The sequence below is a fragment of the Microcaecilia unicolor genome, chromosome 4 (assembly GCF_901765095.1).
Source record: "Microcaecilia unicolor chromosome 4, aMicUni1.1, whole genome shotgun sequence".
NCBI classification, from domain to species: domain Eukaryota; kingdom Metazoa; phylum Chordata; class Amphibia; order Gymnophiona; family Siphonopidae; genus Microcaecilia; species Microcaecilia unicolor.
In genome coordinates, this window is record NC_044034.1 from 205,110,066 (window position 1) to 205,126,668 (window position 16,603).

Below are 16,603 nucleotides of genomic sequence, written 5' to 3' on the forward strand. Positions count from 1 at the left end.
CATACAGTCACATAAGGACTAGCTTACAACAACATAGCGTCACTTATCATAACAACCAAGCAATATAAAATTCCCTCTTCACACCTTTTCCTAGTTTCCCTTCCCCCCTCCCTCCCTCTCATTTCCATCTCCCCCCCCTGGAAGCCAGATTCTCTCTCGTTTCTTCTCATATGGGCCCCAAACTTTTTGAAACATCACTAGCAAGCCTTTCCGCATTGCAGTCAGTTTAGCCATTTGATAAATATACTCTACTTTATAGCCTACCCTCTGTAAGGGGGGTGTTTCCAATGATTTCCAAGCCCTCGCCAGCTGCATTTTGGCCGCAGCAAATATTTGAACCACAAGCTTATGTTCCTGCACCCTCGTTTTTTTAGGGCGGGCATGAAGCAGGCAATATTCTATCTGACGTGTGTAGCCCCCTTTACCCAGGCAATTGACCACATTTACTATCTGTTCCCAAAATGTACACACCTTGGGGCATTCCCCCATATGTGTAGAAAAGACCCCTGACCCCCACAATTACGCCAGCAATTCTTAGATACATTTGGATAGATCCTATGAAGGCGCATTGGCGTATAGTACCACCAGAATAACATCTTATACCCGTTTTCAGCCACCGGCTGAGTGATTGATGAGCGCAATAAGAACCTAAAACTGTTGGCCCACCAGCTTATGGAGAAGTTCTTTTGCATCGCTTTCTCCCATCTGTCTGTATAGAATTCTAGCGGGGAGGACAGGAGCAAAAGTGCTTTATAAAGTCTAGTTATGCATCCCTTCCCTCCTCCCTCTTTTAGCGCCTGTTCTAAGCCCGTCTCTGTCAGCTCAAGCTCATCCCTTGCTTTCCTCTGTATGTAATTCCTCACACAGTGGTAATAAACAAGGTCCTTGTCAGACAGATCATATTCTTCTCTCACTATTTCAAAATCTTTAACCTCACTCTCCTCCCATAATTGACCCAATCTATATAACCCTTTGCGGGCCCACACCTGGTAGGTTTTTTCCTCTGCCCCTAGAGGGAAATCAGGGGCTTCACTTATAGCCGTTTGCAGAAAATATTGTCGCTCAGGAAACACTTTAGTTCTAATTTGCAGCCACGTGGCAAGTAGATGGGCCACCCCCACCGGCAGCCTGCGTACTGCTGCCAAAATCTGTTGCTTTGGCCCCCATAGCACGTTACCCAAAAACTTAGTGCCCATCCATGCTCTTTCCCAGTGGAGCCATTTCTTATTATTACTGGGCTGCCATTCAGCCAGGATTTTCAACTGGGCTGCTTGATAGTATAAAAAGAAATCAGGGACGCCCATCCCCCCCATCGTTGGTGGATGGTGCATTGCTCTCCTATGGACCCTCGGTGGCTTCTTTTTCCAGATATAAGCAAATACTTTTCTATGCAATCGCTGGAAAAAGGAGCGCGGTATTGGCACCGGGAGGGCCGTAAACATATACAATAACTTGGGCAATATAATCATTTTTATTGCATTAATTCTACCCGACCAAGACACTGTCATAGCTTCCCATCTATCTAATTCCAGAAAAAGTTCTTTAACTTTAAGGGGGTAGTTTGCCTGATAAAGCTGGTCTATTTTAGCTGTTATCTGCACTCTCAAATATTTGATAGATTTTTGCGCCCAAATAAATGGGTATCTCTGTTGTATCTCTTGCACTTCTTTTTGGTCTACTGACAAATTTAGAATTTCAGATTTTGCCATATTGATCTTGAATCCTGACATCTTCCCATATTGCGCAAACACCTTCATCACCCTCTGTAGTGATATGACCGGGTCTGAAATGGTCAACAAAATATCATCGGCGAAGAGCATTATCTTATGCTCGCGTACGCCCCTAATCACTCCTCTAATGCCTGCATGCTCTCTAATTTTCCTGGCCAGGGGTTCTATAGTCAGTGCGAACAGCAAGGGGGAGAGGGCACATCCCTGTCTCGTGCCTCTATAGAGTTGGACCGGATTGGATAACCCACCATTGATTTTTAATAGGGCTAGAGGCTTGTCATATATGAGGCGCATCCACTTACAGAATCTATCTCCCATTTCCAGCTTCGCTACCAGGGACTGCAGGAAGGCCCAGTCCACCCGGTCAAAGGCCTTCTCCGCATCTATCGATAGCAGCAACACCGGGCTCCCTTCCTCCTCAATCTGCTGGATCACATGCAACAGGGTTCTTATATTGTCACTGCCTTGGCGTCCCTCGATAAATCCAGTTTGATCCTGATGGATCAGGTGAGGCATCAGCCCCCCCCAATCTATTGGCCAGGATTTTAGTGAAGATTTTATAATCATTATTTAGCAGGGATATGGGCCGGTATGACGCGCAATGTTGTGGATCTTTCCCTGGCTTCAATATCAACACTACCTCAGCCACTCTCCAGGAATATGGCAATGTATTTTCCTCATCAAAGGACCTAATCACCCTCAATAACAGGGAGGCAAGCCACTTCCTAAACATCTTATAAAATCTTATTGGGAAGCCATCTGGGCCCGGTGCCTTATGCATAGGCATTCCTGCAATTGCCTCTTCCACTTCCTCTACTGTTATTGGCGCTGAAATGCCCTCTCGTTCCTTCTATGAGATTCCCCTGTACGCCCAGGTCATTTATATACTCTTCCTGTTCTTCCCTATTAACTGTTTGCTCCCTCTTATAAAGTTGACCATAAAAGTCCCAAAAAGCTTTTTGTATAGCCTCTGAGGAGGTGAACAATTCACCCTCTGTAGATTTTATAGCAGCTATAGCATTGCGTTGTGCTCGCTTTTGTAGTTTACGGGCCAGTAATCTGCTAGCTTTATTCCCGAACTCAAAGTGTTCCTGCTGAGCTGCCTGTAACTGAATTGCAATCTCAGCCAGCTGTAATTCATTAAGTTGTCTACGTAGCTGTTGTAGCTCACCCTCTCGTGTACTATCCTTGGGGTCTGCCTTATGGGCCTTTTCTAGTTTATCTAGTTGTTGGCGTAATGCGGCTTCCTTATTTTTCTTTTCCTTATCTATATGGGATTGCAAGGCAATGATATGGCCCCGCACAACCGCTTTCATACCTTCCCATATATTCACGGGACGGGCCTCTCCATTGTCATTCAACATAATGTACTCCTCAATACACTTTTCTATTGTTCGTGCATGTTGGGGGTCTAACAATATTGCTTCATTCAGACGCCAATTCCTATGACCCCTCTGTTCCCTCACAAGGTTGATCACCAGACTAACCGAGCAATGATCTGACCAGGAACAAGGCTCAATCCTGATCTTGCAAATTTTACCTCTAAAGGCTTCCTCACCTAACCAATAATCTATTCGCGAGTATGTTTTATATTTAGGAGAGTAATATGTATAATCCCTTTCAGTCCCATGGACTTCCCTCCAGATGTCTATAAGACCCTCCCGAGCCATCCATTCACACATTGCGGCTCTATCCTTCTAAGCATACCCCGCTGTCCTCCCCGAGTTATCCACACACGGATTTAAGGTGACATTAAAGTCGCCTCCAATCAAAAGATGGCCTTTAGCTTTCTTCTGAATTACCCCTTCTAATTCTTTTATGAACCCCCTTTGATCTTCATTAGGAGCGTAAACATTTATCAGAGTGTATTGCACATTAAACAGTGAAGCCACAAGAACCAAGTACCTCCCTCCAGGATCTCGTATCATTTCTTGCACACTCCATGGGCACGCACTGGAAAGCGCTATTAGGACACCCTTGTTTTTGGTCCCTGCAATATTGGATGCATAATACATTGAGGGATATCTCTTATGCCAGACCAATTTTTCGTGTCCACGCTTCAAGTGCATCTCCTGGAGAAACACAACATCTGCTTTCAAGCGTATCATCTCTCTAAACATCTGACTACGTTTCTGCGGAGAGTTAAGACCTCTCACGTTCAACGTTACACAGTTAAGAGCCATGATATCTAGTCTCGTATTGATCGCATAACCAATCCCCACTTTGCAGTCTCAGCAAGAGCACCCACAGTTTGATTATGACATATCTGACTTCCCCCCCTCCCTCTCCCCCCTCATTCTTCCCTCCCACCCACCCTCTGATCCACCCTCATACATCTTAAGCACCTCCCTTCTCTTATTTTTGACAGGTGCTACCCGTGAAGGAAGTGACTCCCCCATTGCCCCATTGCCTCTCTTTCTAAAAACAACACATATCTTCAACTATACACATGTGAGATTGAAACTTAAGCACAATATCTCTCCTCACACACAACTCAACAGTTCTCAACTTCTTATACCAATCAGCCATCGTTTCAGCCCCCTCAGCAGGCACCGGAGGCTTAGACCTCCGCTAGCCAAACCAAATCCAGTCAGCCTTGGGGGTCTCATGTCAGTCGATTTGCTGATTGCTGTCGCTGCAGTCTATTGCGTCCGGCTCGCTGCCATTTTTGCTGGGTGGCCATCCCCCCTGAGGTTCCTCTTCTAGCTCCTGCGGTCGATGGTACCTCTGCTAATCCCTCTGGAAGAATTTTCTGCGCTTCCGCCATCGTTAGAATCTGCTGTAGTTTGCCTTCCTTATAAAACACTAACGCGAAGGGATGTCTCCATCTGTAGCGCAGGCCCATCTCACGTAGCTTAGCTGTAACCGGTTTCAGTTCAGCTCTCCGCTTTAATGTCACAGCCGCCAGGTCTTGATACACCTCTATACGGTGAGTATCCCATTTAAAATCTGTGATTTTGCGAGCTGCTTGTAACACTTTCTCCTTCATCACGTATTCGCGGAAGCACACAATTATATCTTTAGGCAGATTCTGCCTTGACGTGCCCAACGCCCTGTGTGCCCTCTCCAGCTTGATATCATCCGGAGTCACCTCAGTTCCATCTGCCGATAGGAGGGCGCTAGCCACTTTTTGTATTACTGTCTCAGCATCTTGGTAGGCTGGAGTCTCCGGAAGGCCTCGAAAACGTAAGTTGCATCGCCTGCTCCGGTTCTCTAAGTCCTCGATCTTATCATTGATTTGTTGTTGACCCAGTCTAATATCAGAGACCTGTAAATCGAGAGCTGTCAAGGCTTCCTTGTGATTTTCCATCCGCGTTTCAACTTCTTCGACTCTTTGGCCTATCTCCGCGATTTCTCCTTGCAAGCTGGCTCCCAGGGTCGTGAGTTCCTCCCGGACCGCTTTCAAATCAGATCTTATTTCCTGCAGCCAGTCGCGTAGCTCAGGCAGGATCTCTCCCAGCCTGTCCGTTTGCTCTTGGGAGGAGAATAGCTCCGTCGCCGAGTCTTGTGTGCACGAGGCCATCGCTGGTTGATCCGCCATCTTTTTTTTCTGCGTCGCACTGCTCTCGAACGCGAATTGAGTGAGGTTCACTACTCCTCCACTCGCCTGCATCACGAATCTTCCTTTTGGCGATCGGGATATCACTTTTACCTCAATTGGCTACAACTTCGCCACTGTAGGGAGGAGAGAAAGTGCTTTTCGGTCGCGGGTGTGCTGGAGCTCAGCGTTTAGGCAGCCATTCGCTCCGCTGACCGATCTAACAGAAATTGACCTACGAAGAACAACTAACTGAGAGTGCAGCCTGAACAGAATAAAACCGGGTCCAGGAGGGTGGAGTTGGATTCAAACCCCAAACAGATTCTGCAGCACCGACTGCCCGAACCGACTATCGCGTCGGGTATCCTGCTGGAGGCAGTAATGTGATGTGAATGTGTGGACAGATGACCACGTCGCAGCCTTGCAAATCACTTCAATACTGGCTGACTTCAAGTGGGCCACTGACGCTGCCATGGCTCTAACACTATGAGCCGTGACATGACCCTCAAGAGCCAGTCCAGCCTGGGCGTAAGTAAAGGAAATGCAATCTGCTAGCCAATTGGAGAAGGTGCGTTTCCCGACAGCGACCCCCTTCCTACTGGGGTCAAAAGAAACAAACAATTGGGCGGACTGTCTGTGGGGCTGTGTCCGCTCCAGATAGAAGGCCAATGCTCATTTGCAGTCCAATGTGTGCAACTGACGTTCAGCAGGGTGGGTATGTGGTCTGGGAAAGAATGTTGGCAAGATGATTGACTGATTAAGATGGAACTCCGACACCACCTTTGGCAGGAACCTAGGGTGAGTGTGGAGGACTACTCTGTTATGATGAAATTTAGTATAAGGAGCAAGAGCTACCAGGGCTTGAAGCTCACTAACTCTACAAGCTGAAGTAACTGCCACCAAGAAAATGACCTTCCAGGTCAAGTACTTCAGATGGCATGAATTCAGTGGCTCAAAAGGAGCTTTCATCAGCTGGGTGAGGACGACGTTAAGATCCCATGACACTGCAGGAGGCTTGACAGGGGGCTTTGAAAAAAGCAAGCCTCTCATGAATCGAACAACTAAAGGCTCTCCAGAGATGGCTTTATCCTCTACACGATGATGGTAAGCACTAATTGCACTAAGGTGATTCCTTACCGAGTTGGTCTTGAGACCCGACTCTGATAAGTGTAGAAGGTATTCAAGCAGATTCTGTGCAGGACAAGAACGAGGTTCTAGGGCCTTGCTCTCACACCAAACGACAAACCTCCTCCACTTAAAAAAGTAACTCTTTTTAGTGGAATCCTTCCTAGAGGCAAGCAAGACACAGGAGACTCCCTCAGACAGACCCAATGAATCAAAATCTACGCCCTCAACATCCATGAAGTGAGAGCCAGAGACTGAAGGTCGGGGTGCAGAAGCGCTCCGGTGTTCTGCGAAATGAGAGTTGGAAAACAATCCAATCTCCACGGTTCTTCGGAGGACAACTCCAGAAGAAGAGGGAACCAGATCTGACGGGCCAAAAGGGCGCGATCAGAATCATGGTGCCGCGGTCTTGCTTGAGCTTCAGTAAGGTCTTCCCCACCAAAGGTATGGGAGGATATGCAAACAGGAGGCCCTTCCCCCAATGGAGGAGAAAGGCATCCAACGCCAGTCTGCCGTATGTCTGAAGTCTGGAACAGCACTGAGGCAGCTTGTGATTGGTCTGGGAGGCGAAAAGGTCCACCGAGGGAGTGCCCCAATCTCGGAAGATCTTGCGTACCACTCTGGAATGGAGCGACCACTCGTGCGGTTGCATGACTCTGCTCAGTCTGTCGGTCAGACTATTGTTTACGCCTGCCAGGTACGTGGCCTGGAGAAGCATACCATGCTGGCCTGCCCATCGCCACATCCTGACGGTTTCCTGACACAAGGGGCGAGATCCGGTGCCCCCCTGCTTGTTGATGTAGTACATTGCAACCTGATTGTCTGTCCGAATTTGGATAATTTGGAAGGACAGTCGATCCCTGAAGGCCTTCAGCGCGTTCCAGACCGCTCGGAGCTCCAGGAGATTGATCTGAAGACCGTGTTCCTGGAGGGACCACACCCCTTGGGTGTGGAGCCCATCGACATGAGCTCCCCACCCCAGGAGAGATGCATCCGTCGTCAGCACTTTTTGCGGCTGAGGAATTTGGAACGGGCATCCCAGGGTCAAATTGGTCCGAATCGTCCACCAGCACAGCGAATTGCGACAACTGGTGGGCAGGCAGATGACATCTTCCAGATTCCCTGTGGCTTGGCACCACTGGGAAGCTAGGGTCCATTGAGCTGATCTCATGTGAAGACGAGCCATGGGAGTCACATGGACTGTAGAGGCCATATGGCCCAGGAGTCTCAACATCTGCCGAGCTGTGAGCTGCTGGGACGCTCTGGCCTGGGAAGCGAGGGACAGAAGGTTCTGAGCCCTCGCCTCGGGAAGATAGGCCTGAGCAGTCTGTGAATTCAGCAGAGCTCCTATGAATTCCAGAGATTGGACTGGTTGGAGATGGGACTTCGGGTAATTTATCACAAACCCCAGCAGCTCCAGTAGTTGAATAGTGCACTGCATGGACCGAAGAGCTCCTGCCTCTGAGGTGCTCTTCACCAGCCAATCGTCGAGATACAGGAACACGTGTACCCCCAGCTTGCGCAGGTACGCCGCAACCACCACGAGACACTTCGTAAACACCCGTGGTGCAGAGGCAAGCCCAAAGGGCAGCACACAATACGGGAAGTGATGTGTCCCCAGATGGAATCTCAGATACTGTCTGTAAGCTGGCAGTATCGGGATGTAAGTATAAGCATCCTTTAAATCCAGGGAACAAAGCCAATCGTCCTTCTGAATCATGGGGAGAAGGGTGCCCAAGTAAAGCATCCTGAACTTTTCTCGCACCAGATACCTGTTCAGGCCTCTCAGGATGGGGCGCATCCCCCCTGTTTTCTTTTCCACAAGGAAGTACCTGGAATAGAATCCCTGCCCTTCCTGCCCGGGTGGCACGGGCTCGACCGCATTGGCGCTGAGAAGGGCGGAGAGTTCCTCTGCAAGTACCTGCTTGTGGTGGGAGCTGAAGGATTGAGCTCCCGGTGGACAATTTGGTGGGGTGGAGACCAAATTTAGGGTGTATCCGCACCGCACTATTTGGAGAACCCACTGGTCGGAAGTTATGAGAGGCCACCTTTGGTGAAAAACTGTCAACCTCCCCCTGACCGGCAGGCCGTCCGGCACGGCTACTTTGATGGCGGCTATGTTCCCATGGATCCAATCAAAAGCCTGTCCCCTGCTTTTGCTGTGGAGGCGCAGGGGGCTGCTTAGGCGCACGCTGTTGACAGGAACGAGCACGCTGGGACTGTCCCTGTGCCTGAGGAGGCTTTCGGGCCAGTTGGTTGTACCTACGCTTGCTGTAAGCGTAAGGTGCAGTCTGCCTGGTCCGGGAAAAACGTCCACCAGTGGGGGCGGATGCTGAAGGCGCCCGGTGGGAGAGCTTGTCGAGAGCGGTTTCCCGCTGGTGTAGTTGGTCCACCAACTGCTCGACCTTCTCGCCTTTGCTGGGTGCGGTTGTCCAGGTCAGAGGCACGCAGCCATGAGAGTCTGCGCATCACTATACCCTGGGCCGCAGCTCTGGATGCCACATCAAAGGTGTCAAATACCCCTGGACAGGAATTTTCTGCACGCCTTCAGCTGCCTGACCACCTCCTGAAAGGGCCTGGACTGCTCCGGGGGGAGCTTGTCAACCAGGTCCGCCAGTTGCCTCACATTGTTCCGCATGTGGATGCTCGTGTAGAGCTGGTATGATTGGATCCTGGTCACGAGCATGGAAGAATGGTAGGCCTTCCTCCCAAACGAGTCCAGAGTGCGAGACTCCCGCCCTGGGGGCGCCGAGGCGGTTTCCCTCGAACTCCTTGCCCTTTTGAGAGCAGAGTCCACGACCGCTGAGTCATGTGGCAGCTGAGGCCGCATCAACTCTGGGTCTGTGTGGACTCTGTATTGGGACTCCGCTTGCTTAGGGATGGTGGGATTAGATAAAGGATTCAACCAGTTCCGAAGCAGTGTCTCCTTGAGGACACTGTGCAACGGTACCGTGGAAGACTCTCTAGGTGGTGATGGATAGTCGAGGACTTCGAGCATCTCAGCCCTCGGCTCATCCATGGTGACCACTGGGAAGGGAATGCTAATAGACATGTCCCGGACAAAAGAGGCGAAGGAGAGGCTCTCTGGAGGCGAGAGCTTCCTCTCCGGTGAAGGCGTGGGGTCGGAGGGAAGACCCGCAGACTCCTCGGAGGAGAAATATCTGGGGTCTTCCTCTTCCCCCCACAAGGCCTCCTCTTCGGTGTCGGATATGAGCTCTCTCAGCTCAGACCGCAACCGGGCCCGTCTCGACCCTGAGGAACCACGTCCTTGATGATGGTATCGAGAGGTGGACTCCCGCGCCGGCAGGGACGAAGCTCCCTCCATCGACGTCGACGGGGATTCCACCTGAGTGACGATCGAGAAGACCGCATCACAGGGCCAGAGCCAGCCAGCGCTTCCATCAACAGCACCGTGGGCACAAGCACCCCCGGTGCCAGCAAGGCCTGGCGCATCAGCCCCTCCAGGATCCTGAAGAGTTATGCTAGCCCTTGCTCTCAGTAAAATACAGGCCAATGGCTCATAATAAGAGCTAGGCTTCTTAAAATCAAAATCATCTCTGATATAAAAGAGAGCTAGCTTGTAAAAATCAGAGATCACCTTTGACACAGTTACATTTCACTGTGACAAGTACTGAGATGAGGTAATTGAGAGCTGGCAAGGGTGGGGGCAATCTACTCTATAAACAATCCTGAGATTGGCACCTTCAAGACGTCATAAGCAAGGGTTGCTATGGTTATGTAGAGATAGTGCTGGGTCAGCTGCACCCCGGGTGAGAACATCCAAAGGGGGGGCTAGGGAAAGTTTGGGGAAAATGCAAAGTCATCTAATAAGATGCGCTCTGAGCATATCTTGTTTATACTTAGAGCTTGATAGTATGTGAAGTCATTCTGATCAACTGATAAGAACCAAGAGCCCTGTTGAGACAGCTGGGGTCCATTGAAATGAACAGGGCCAAAATTGTATATAAGCAGCAGTTTGAGGTGTATTAGTTCAGACAAGACGAGAAGAAGAAGGAGACGAGAGGAGAAGAAGACCAGAGAAGGAAGACTCCAGAAGGCTAGAGAGAAAGGACGTGCCATGATATGCTGCCCCATTATGTGAATGCTTAACCTACCTGTATTACCATTGGTAAGATTGTAATAAACTATCTTATTATATCTACTACATACTGGGTTCCTTTCTAATTACAAGGGTCCATACTGCCTGACGGTGTAAGCCTGTCATGAGCAGATTCAAGGTTGGGAAAGCTAGATATTTGGAGGGCATATGTAACTTTGCCCAGAGAGATGAGACGGGCCTCTGCTTCCGCTGCCTGATTAGCAAAGGCAGATTCTGAGAAAATAAACAATCCCTGGGAGGATGGCTCGGAGGCACGTCCAGGCCCGCTGTCGGGAGAGGCTGGGGGCCGGTGCAGGCGTCGGTGCTGGAAGCTGCCTGGGTCCAGGAGACGGTACCGGGGTACCCAACGACCTGCGCATCGACACCTCTTCGATAGAGGGGGAGCGCTCCTCCCGGCGTTGGCGCTTCTTAGGGATCGAGTCTTCTCTCGACGTCCCGGAGCTTCCAGTCCCATGCGCCGTGGGCGACTGATGACGGTGCTTCTTTGCAGCTTTCTTTCGATGCCCATCATCGGCGCTCTGCAGCATGGACGAGGAGGAGGTGGAGTCTCCGCGCCCTCTGGGGGTCGGATCCGACAGGGTTCAGTCCTGATGGCCCTGAGCAGCGGGAGTGGCCAGGGCGGACTGCCCACGCGGTCGCTCACCGCCGCCGTCAGGTCGTCGGGCCAAGGGAACCTGTACTCCTGGAGTCGGTGCCATAGTCGGCGTCGAAGACATCGACATCGGTAGTGGTACCAAAGACCCGGCCGTCGACACCGATGCCGCCGAGGTCAACATTGAAGGGCCGGTGCAAGTTCCAAAAAGATGATCCCGAAGAACTTGCCTCGCCACCTGCGTCCGCTTTCTCAAGCCAAGACACAAGGTGCATGCCTTGGAATTATGCTCCGGGCCGAGGCACTGGAGACACCAAGCGTGAGGATCCGTCTGCGAGATCTGCCGGCTGCACCGACCACACTTTTTGAATCCGCTCGGGACCTTCGAGGACACCGACGGAAAAATCGCGTCGGCGAGGTCAAAATTGTCGATGGTGGCGGTAAAAGGGCACACCACAAAATAAAGAACGGACGCGCGGCCACAAGGCCGCAACGAGGCGAAACAAACGGAGAAACTCGACGAAAAGGAAAGGAAAAGCCCTCTTTTTTTTTTTTTAAAGGGGACACACGACAATAAAGAAAATTGCGGACTAGGCCGCAAATCGGTTTTCTGGGGCTGACACGGAGAGGGACGAAGACACGTCTCTCTACAGTGTGGAAAGCGAAAAAACTGAGCGGGAACGGTCGCGCACGGGCGGGAAGACGGCCGTGCATGCGCGGTGGGTGTGCCCCGTGTGCGGGACCTCCCGCGAGATTTTTTCTTCCGGTTTCAGGGGCTGCCATGGACGTCAACCCAGTCGTGAGAACAAGCAGCCTGCTTGTCCTCGGAGAAGCAAGATTACAAGTCCCAGCATGCACAGGGGTAAACCCAGGACTGGATCAACCCTATCCTGCGAACCTGGATCCAGTTGGCAGCCTTGGTGCAGGTGTGAGTATGCAAGCATACAATTATGTAGTTGGCAGCCTTGGTGCAGGTGTGAGTATGCAAGCATACAATTATGTGCCTCTGACCAGCAGTCTACCACAGAATTAAAGATCTAAACATATACATTCTGAAAGAGAAGCAGAAAGGGGAAAATTAAAAGAGACATTTAAATATCTCCAAGATATAAAAACACAGAGCCAGGCTTTTTTTCAATGGAAAATGCACTATGGAACAAAGGGTTATGGGATGAGGGTGAAAGAGGGCAGGATCAAGAGATCTCTAAGAAATATTTCACAAAAAGGGAAGCGGACAAGTAGAACACCACCATAGAGGAGGTAGAGATGCAGACAATATCAGAAGTCAAGAAAACACAAGTTAAGCAGAGAGGATCTCTGAGTAAGAAGGGGTTTCAGAGATAGGCTGTTTGAAAATGATGACAAAAAAAGACCAATGTTTCTGTGTATCAAATATGGGTTTGCAAATATAAACAGGAGGTATGAAGGTTGTAAAAGAGGCAGCTAGAAGCACAAAAGGTATACCGCAGAAGCAGTATAAAATTCTTGTAATAAAGCGCCTATGAACAGGAAAAAATCTCTACCTGGAGGTGAAAGGAAAAGGGATGGGATGGGATCTGATATACTGCCTTTCTGTGGTTAAAATCAAAGTGGTTTACATATTGTATACAGGTACTTATTTTGTACCTGAGGCAACAGAGGGTTAAGTGACTTGCACAGAGTCAAGAGGAGCTGCACTGGGAATCGAACCCAGTTCCTCTGGTTCTCAGGCCATTGCACTAACCATTAGGCTACTCCTAGGGAGAGAAAGAATAAATGAGAGGGGAGGTGAGAAGGCCAACAGGGAGTGGGCAAAAGGGGTGGAAGTTAAAGAAAAGAAGGTGAGAAGGATAAGACAGTCCCAGGAGATATACCTGCGGATGATAATTGATCTCCCCCCTCCCTGGCTGGAAAAGATTTTATGGGGCTAAAACTGACGGAAGGTGGTTGGATTCGGGGATAAGTCCTGTGAACTGTTAACACGTCCCACAGCTATCAGATAGGAGTTACTGCACACAAAGCACAAAGTCAATGCAAGCATGCCAAAAACAAAACAAAACAAAACAAAAAAAAGAACAGTGCAAGCCAGAGTAATATGCTAATACAGACATAGCAACCTGCAATATCACAACCTGCATATCTTTCACTCTTATGGGCCAGGCCCAATAATTACATAAGCAGGTTCTCTGAATGCAGCATATGCAAAACCATGTGCAATAAAGCAGTATAGCCATTCAGCCACAGCGACCTGAAGAATGCTTCAAAACTAATGCAGATCAAGTGCAGTACTGCCAAAAACACACACACTTGCAAAAGTACTGGGGCTGTTAAAGATCACTGCACAAGAATACTCATGCACGCACAAGCGATAAAGCAAAGTCAGGTAATCTTGGATAAACGAGTCTCTTCTCAGGAATGTGGGAAAGTACTAATGCCACCAGAATACAGCCCAAGAGAAATAGTGATTTCATACATAAACTGAAAGGCAAGAACCAAACAGGCATCCCAGCACTTTTATAACTCCTCCTTCAGGAAGAGAAGTAAAACAACTACAAACCCAAGAAGTACTGTCTAAGACAAACACAAGCAGTTTAAGGAAGACACCCTTGCACTCCATGAACCCAACAAGCTCATTCCAGCAGTCAATACATAACACATTTGCCCTCAAGGCTGTCCTTAGACGTGTCAGAGGTACACAGGATTCTAATCCAAAATGTTGAAGAATCCCTATTACCACAGCACACGATCTGAGATTCCCATTCTATATTAACCCCTGCTCGCCAGATTCCTTTCTTCAAGATTTCACCATGTAACACCAAACCTATAGTCTTAACTCTCTTGTGTTCTAAAATCAGTACATATCACAGTCCTTTCCTCTGCCACCCCATTTCCAGAAGACCCCACCACACCATTTCATCCTCTGCTGATGCAATATCACCACATTCCCAGAATACCCTGCTGCTTAGGGTCAACGTCAAGATTCTAACGTAAGAGTTTTCAACCCAGTCCTTGGGCACACCCAGCCAGTCTGGGTTTTCAGGATATCCCCATTAAATTCAATGGGGATTTCCTGAAAACCTCGAGTGGCTGGGTGTGCCATGAGGACTGGGTTGAAAACCTCTGTTCTAAATGGAATAAAGGGTTTTTCACCAAAACGGTGGGCCAGGGCAAGTTCAATGAGTGATAGCTAATCTGCAAAGCTGGCAGCTGGCTGAGTGGTTTTTAGAGAGTGGGTGTGATGGAGAAACAAAATGTGTGTTCATAACTAAGACAAGGTGTGATAAACAATTAAAGGGGAAAAGAGCTTCAGCAAATTTCTCAACTCATAATTTTGCTCCAAGATTTCATAGCTTCACTTAAATTTCATACACTCATTATCTACAGTCTTTTTCTCTTCTTTCTGCACAAACAGTCCTGGCCTGGAGGAATGGCTTCTCTCCAGGTTAATACACTGCTGTAGTACTTCCCCTCTGTTTACTGCAGCTAGCTCTTATTCTGGGCCCCTTCAAAGGATAGCACTTCTTACCTCCTTAGGTAAGTGGGTCCAGTTACTGTGGCATCACTGGACTGGCCCAGCTCTTTCTTTCCTCCATCCGATTCACCAAACCTCCTGGTGTACGAGGAAGTGCGGCTCAAGCTACCTGTGATATCGCTGCTTTCCCCACCCTGGCGCTGCCTTGTGTAGGAACCACCACGCACCTGCTGTGAAACAGAGTCCCTGCAAGGTAGAAAAAGATACAAATTAGCATTGCTGCCTAATGGTATCGCCATGCCAATTATAAGAAATGGAAAGATTAGTCCCTATCTACTTTCCTTTAGTCTCAAAGAATCATTCCAGATTTCTGGGTTATGCCAATCTACCTGCAGGTGGAGATAGAGAGTACAGCAGATCTCTGCCTTTAAGGCTATTGTGCATCTGCTCTCAGCCAGTATTTAAAATCCAAACAGTAAAGATAAAAGGAAACGGTGTGGAATTCCTGCCTCCTTATTGCTGAAGGAATAACTTCAACAAGAAAATACAAGCAAAAAGCGAAGACACATACCTGTAGCAAGTATTCTCCGCGGACAGCAGGCTGATTGTTCTCACGACTGGGTGACATCCATGGCAGCCCCAGGAACAGAAATCTTTCTAGCAACAAAAATTTGCTAGAGCCCTCGAGTGTGCGGGTGCGTGCACTGCGCATGCGCGGCCATCTTCCTGCCCATCGTCGCGAGAGTCCCGCTTCAGTTAAATATAAAGCAATAACAAATAAAAAAGACAACTTCAAAGAGGAGGCGGGAGGGTTTGTGAGAACAATCAGCCTGCTGTCCTCGGAGAATACCTGCTACAGGTATGTATCTTCGCTTTCTCCGAGGACAAGCAGGCTGCTTGTTCTCACATATGGGTATCCCTAGCACCCAGGCTCACTCAAAACAACAAAGAAGGTCAATTGGGCCTCACAACGGCGAGGACATAACACGGATTGATCTACGAAGCAGAACAACTAACTGAGAGTGCAGCCTGGAACAGAATAAAAATGGGCCTGGTGGGGGTGGCATTCGATTCTAAACTCCAAACAAATTCTGCAGCACCGACTGCCCAAACTGACTGTTGCGTCGGGTATCCTGCTGGAGGCAGTAATGAGATGTGAATGTGTGCACTGATGACCACTTCACAGCCTTGCAAATCTCTTCAATAGTGGCTGACTTCAAGTGGGCCACCGACACTGCCATGGCTCTAACACTATGAGCTCTGACATGACGGGGGTTGGACGGTTTCCTAAAAGACAAGTCCATAAACCGCTACTAAATGGACTACGGAAAAATCCACAATTCCAGGAATAACATGTATAGAATGTCTGTACATTTGGGAAGCTTGCCAGGTGCCCTTGGCCTGGATTGGCCGCTGTCGTGGACAGGATGCTTGGCTCGATGGACCCTTGGTCTTTTCCCAGTATGGCATTACTTATGTACTTATGACCCTCAAGAGTCAGCCCAGCTTGGGCATAAGTGAAGGAAATGCAATCTGCTAGCCAATTAGAAATGGTGCATTTCCCAACAGCGACTCCCCTTCTGTTGGGATCGAAAGAAACAAACATTTGGGCGGACTGTCTGAAGGGGTTTATCCGCTCCACGTAAAAGGCCAATGCTCTCTTGCAGTCCAATGTATGCAACTGATGTTCAGCAGGGCGGGTATGAGGACGGGGAAAAAATGTTGGCAAGACAATTGACTGGTTCAGATGGAACTCCGACACCACCTTCGGCAGGAACTTAGGGTGAATGCGGAGGACTACTCTGTTGTGATTAAACTTGAGATAAGGAGTATGAACTACCAAGGGCTTGAAGCTCACTGACCCTACGAGCTGAAGTAACAGCCACCAAGAAAATGACCTTCCAGGTCAAATACTTCAGATGGCAGGAATTCAGAGGCTCAAAAGGAGGTTTCATCAGCTGGGTGATGACAACGTTGAGATCGCATGACACTGGTGGAGATCTGACAGGGGGCTTTGACAAAAGTAAACCTTTCATGAATCGAACAA

The 16,603-nt window shown here is 49.1% G+C and overlaps 1 protein-coding gene across 1 annotated transcript in view; it reads right to left on the reverse strand.

The window, feature by feature from the left end:
* LOC115468956 (protein phosphatase 1 regulatory subunit 12A-like) overlaps positions 1 to 16,603 on the reverse strand; it is a 489,777-nt gene that overhangs the window by 183,989 nt on the left and 289,185 nt on the right. Inside the window, 1 exon segment of the mRNA XM_030201143.1 lies at positions 14,611 to 14,802. Within this exon segment, the coding sequence (XP_030057003.1) occupies positions 14,611 to 14,802 (192 nt within the window).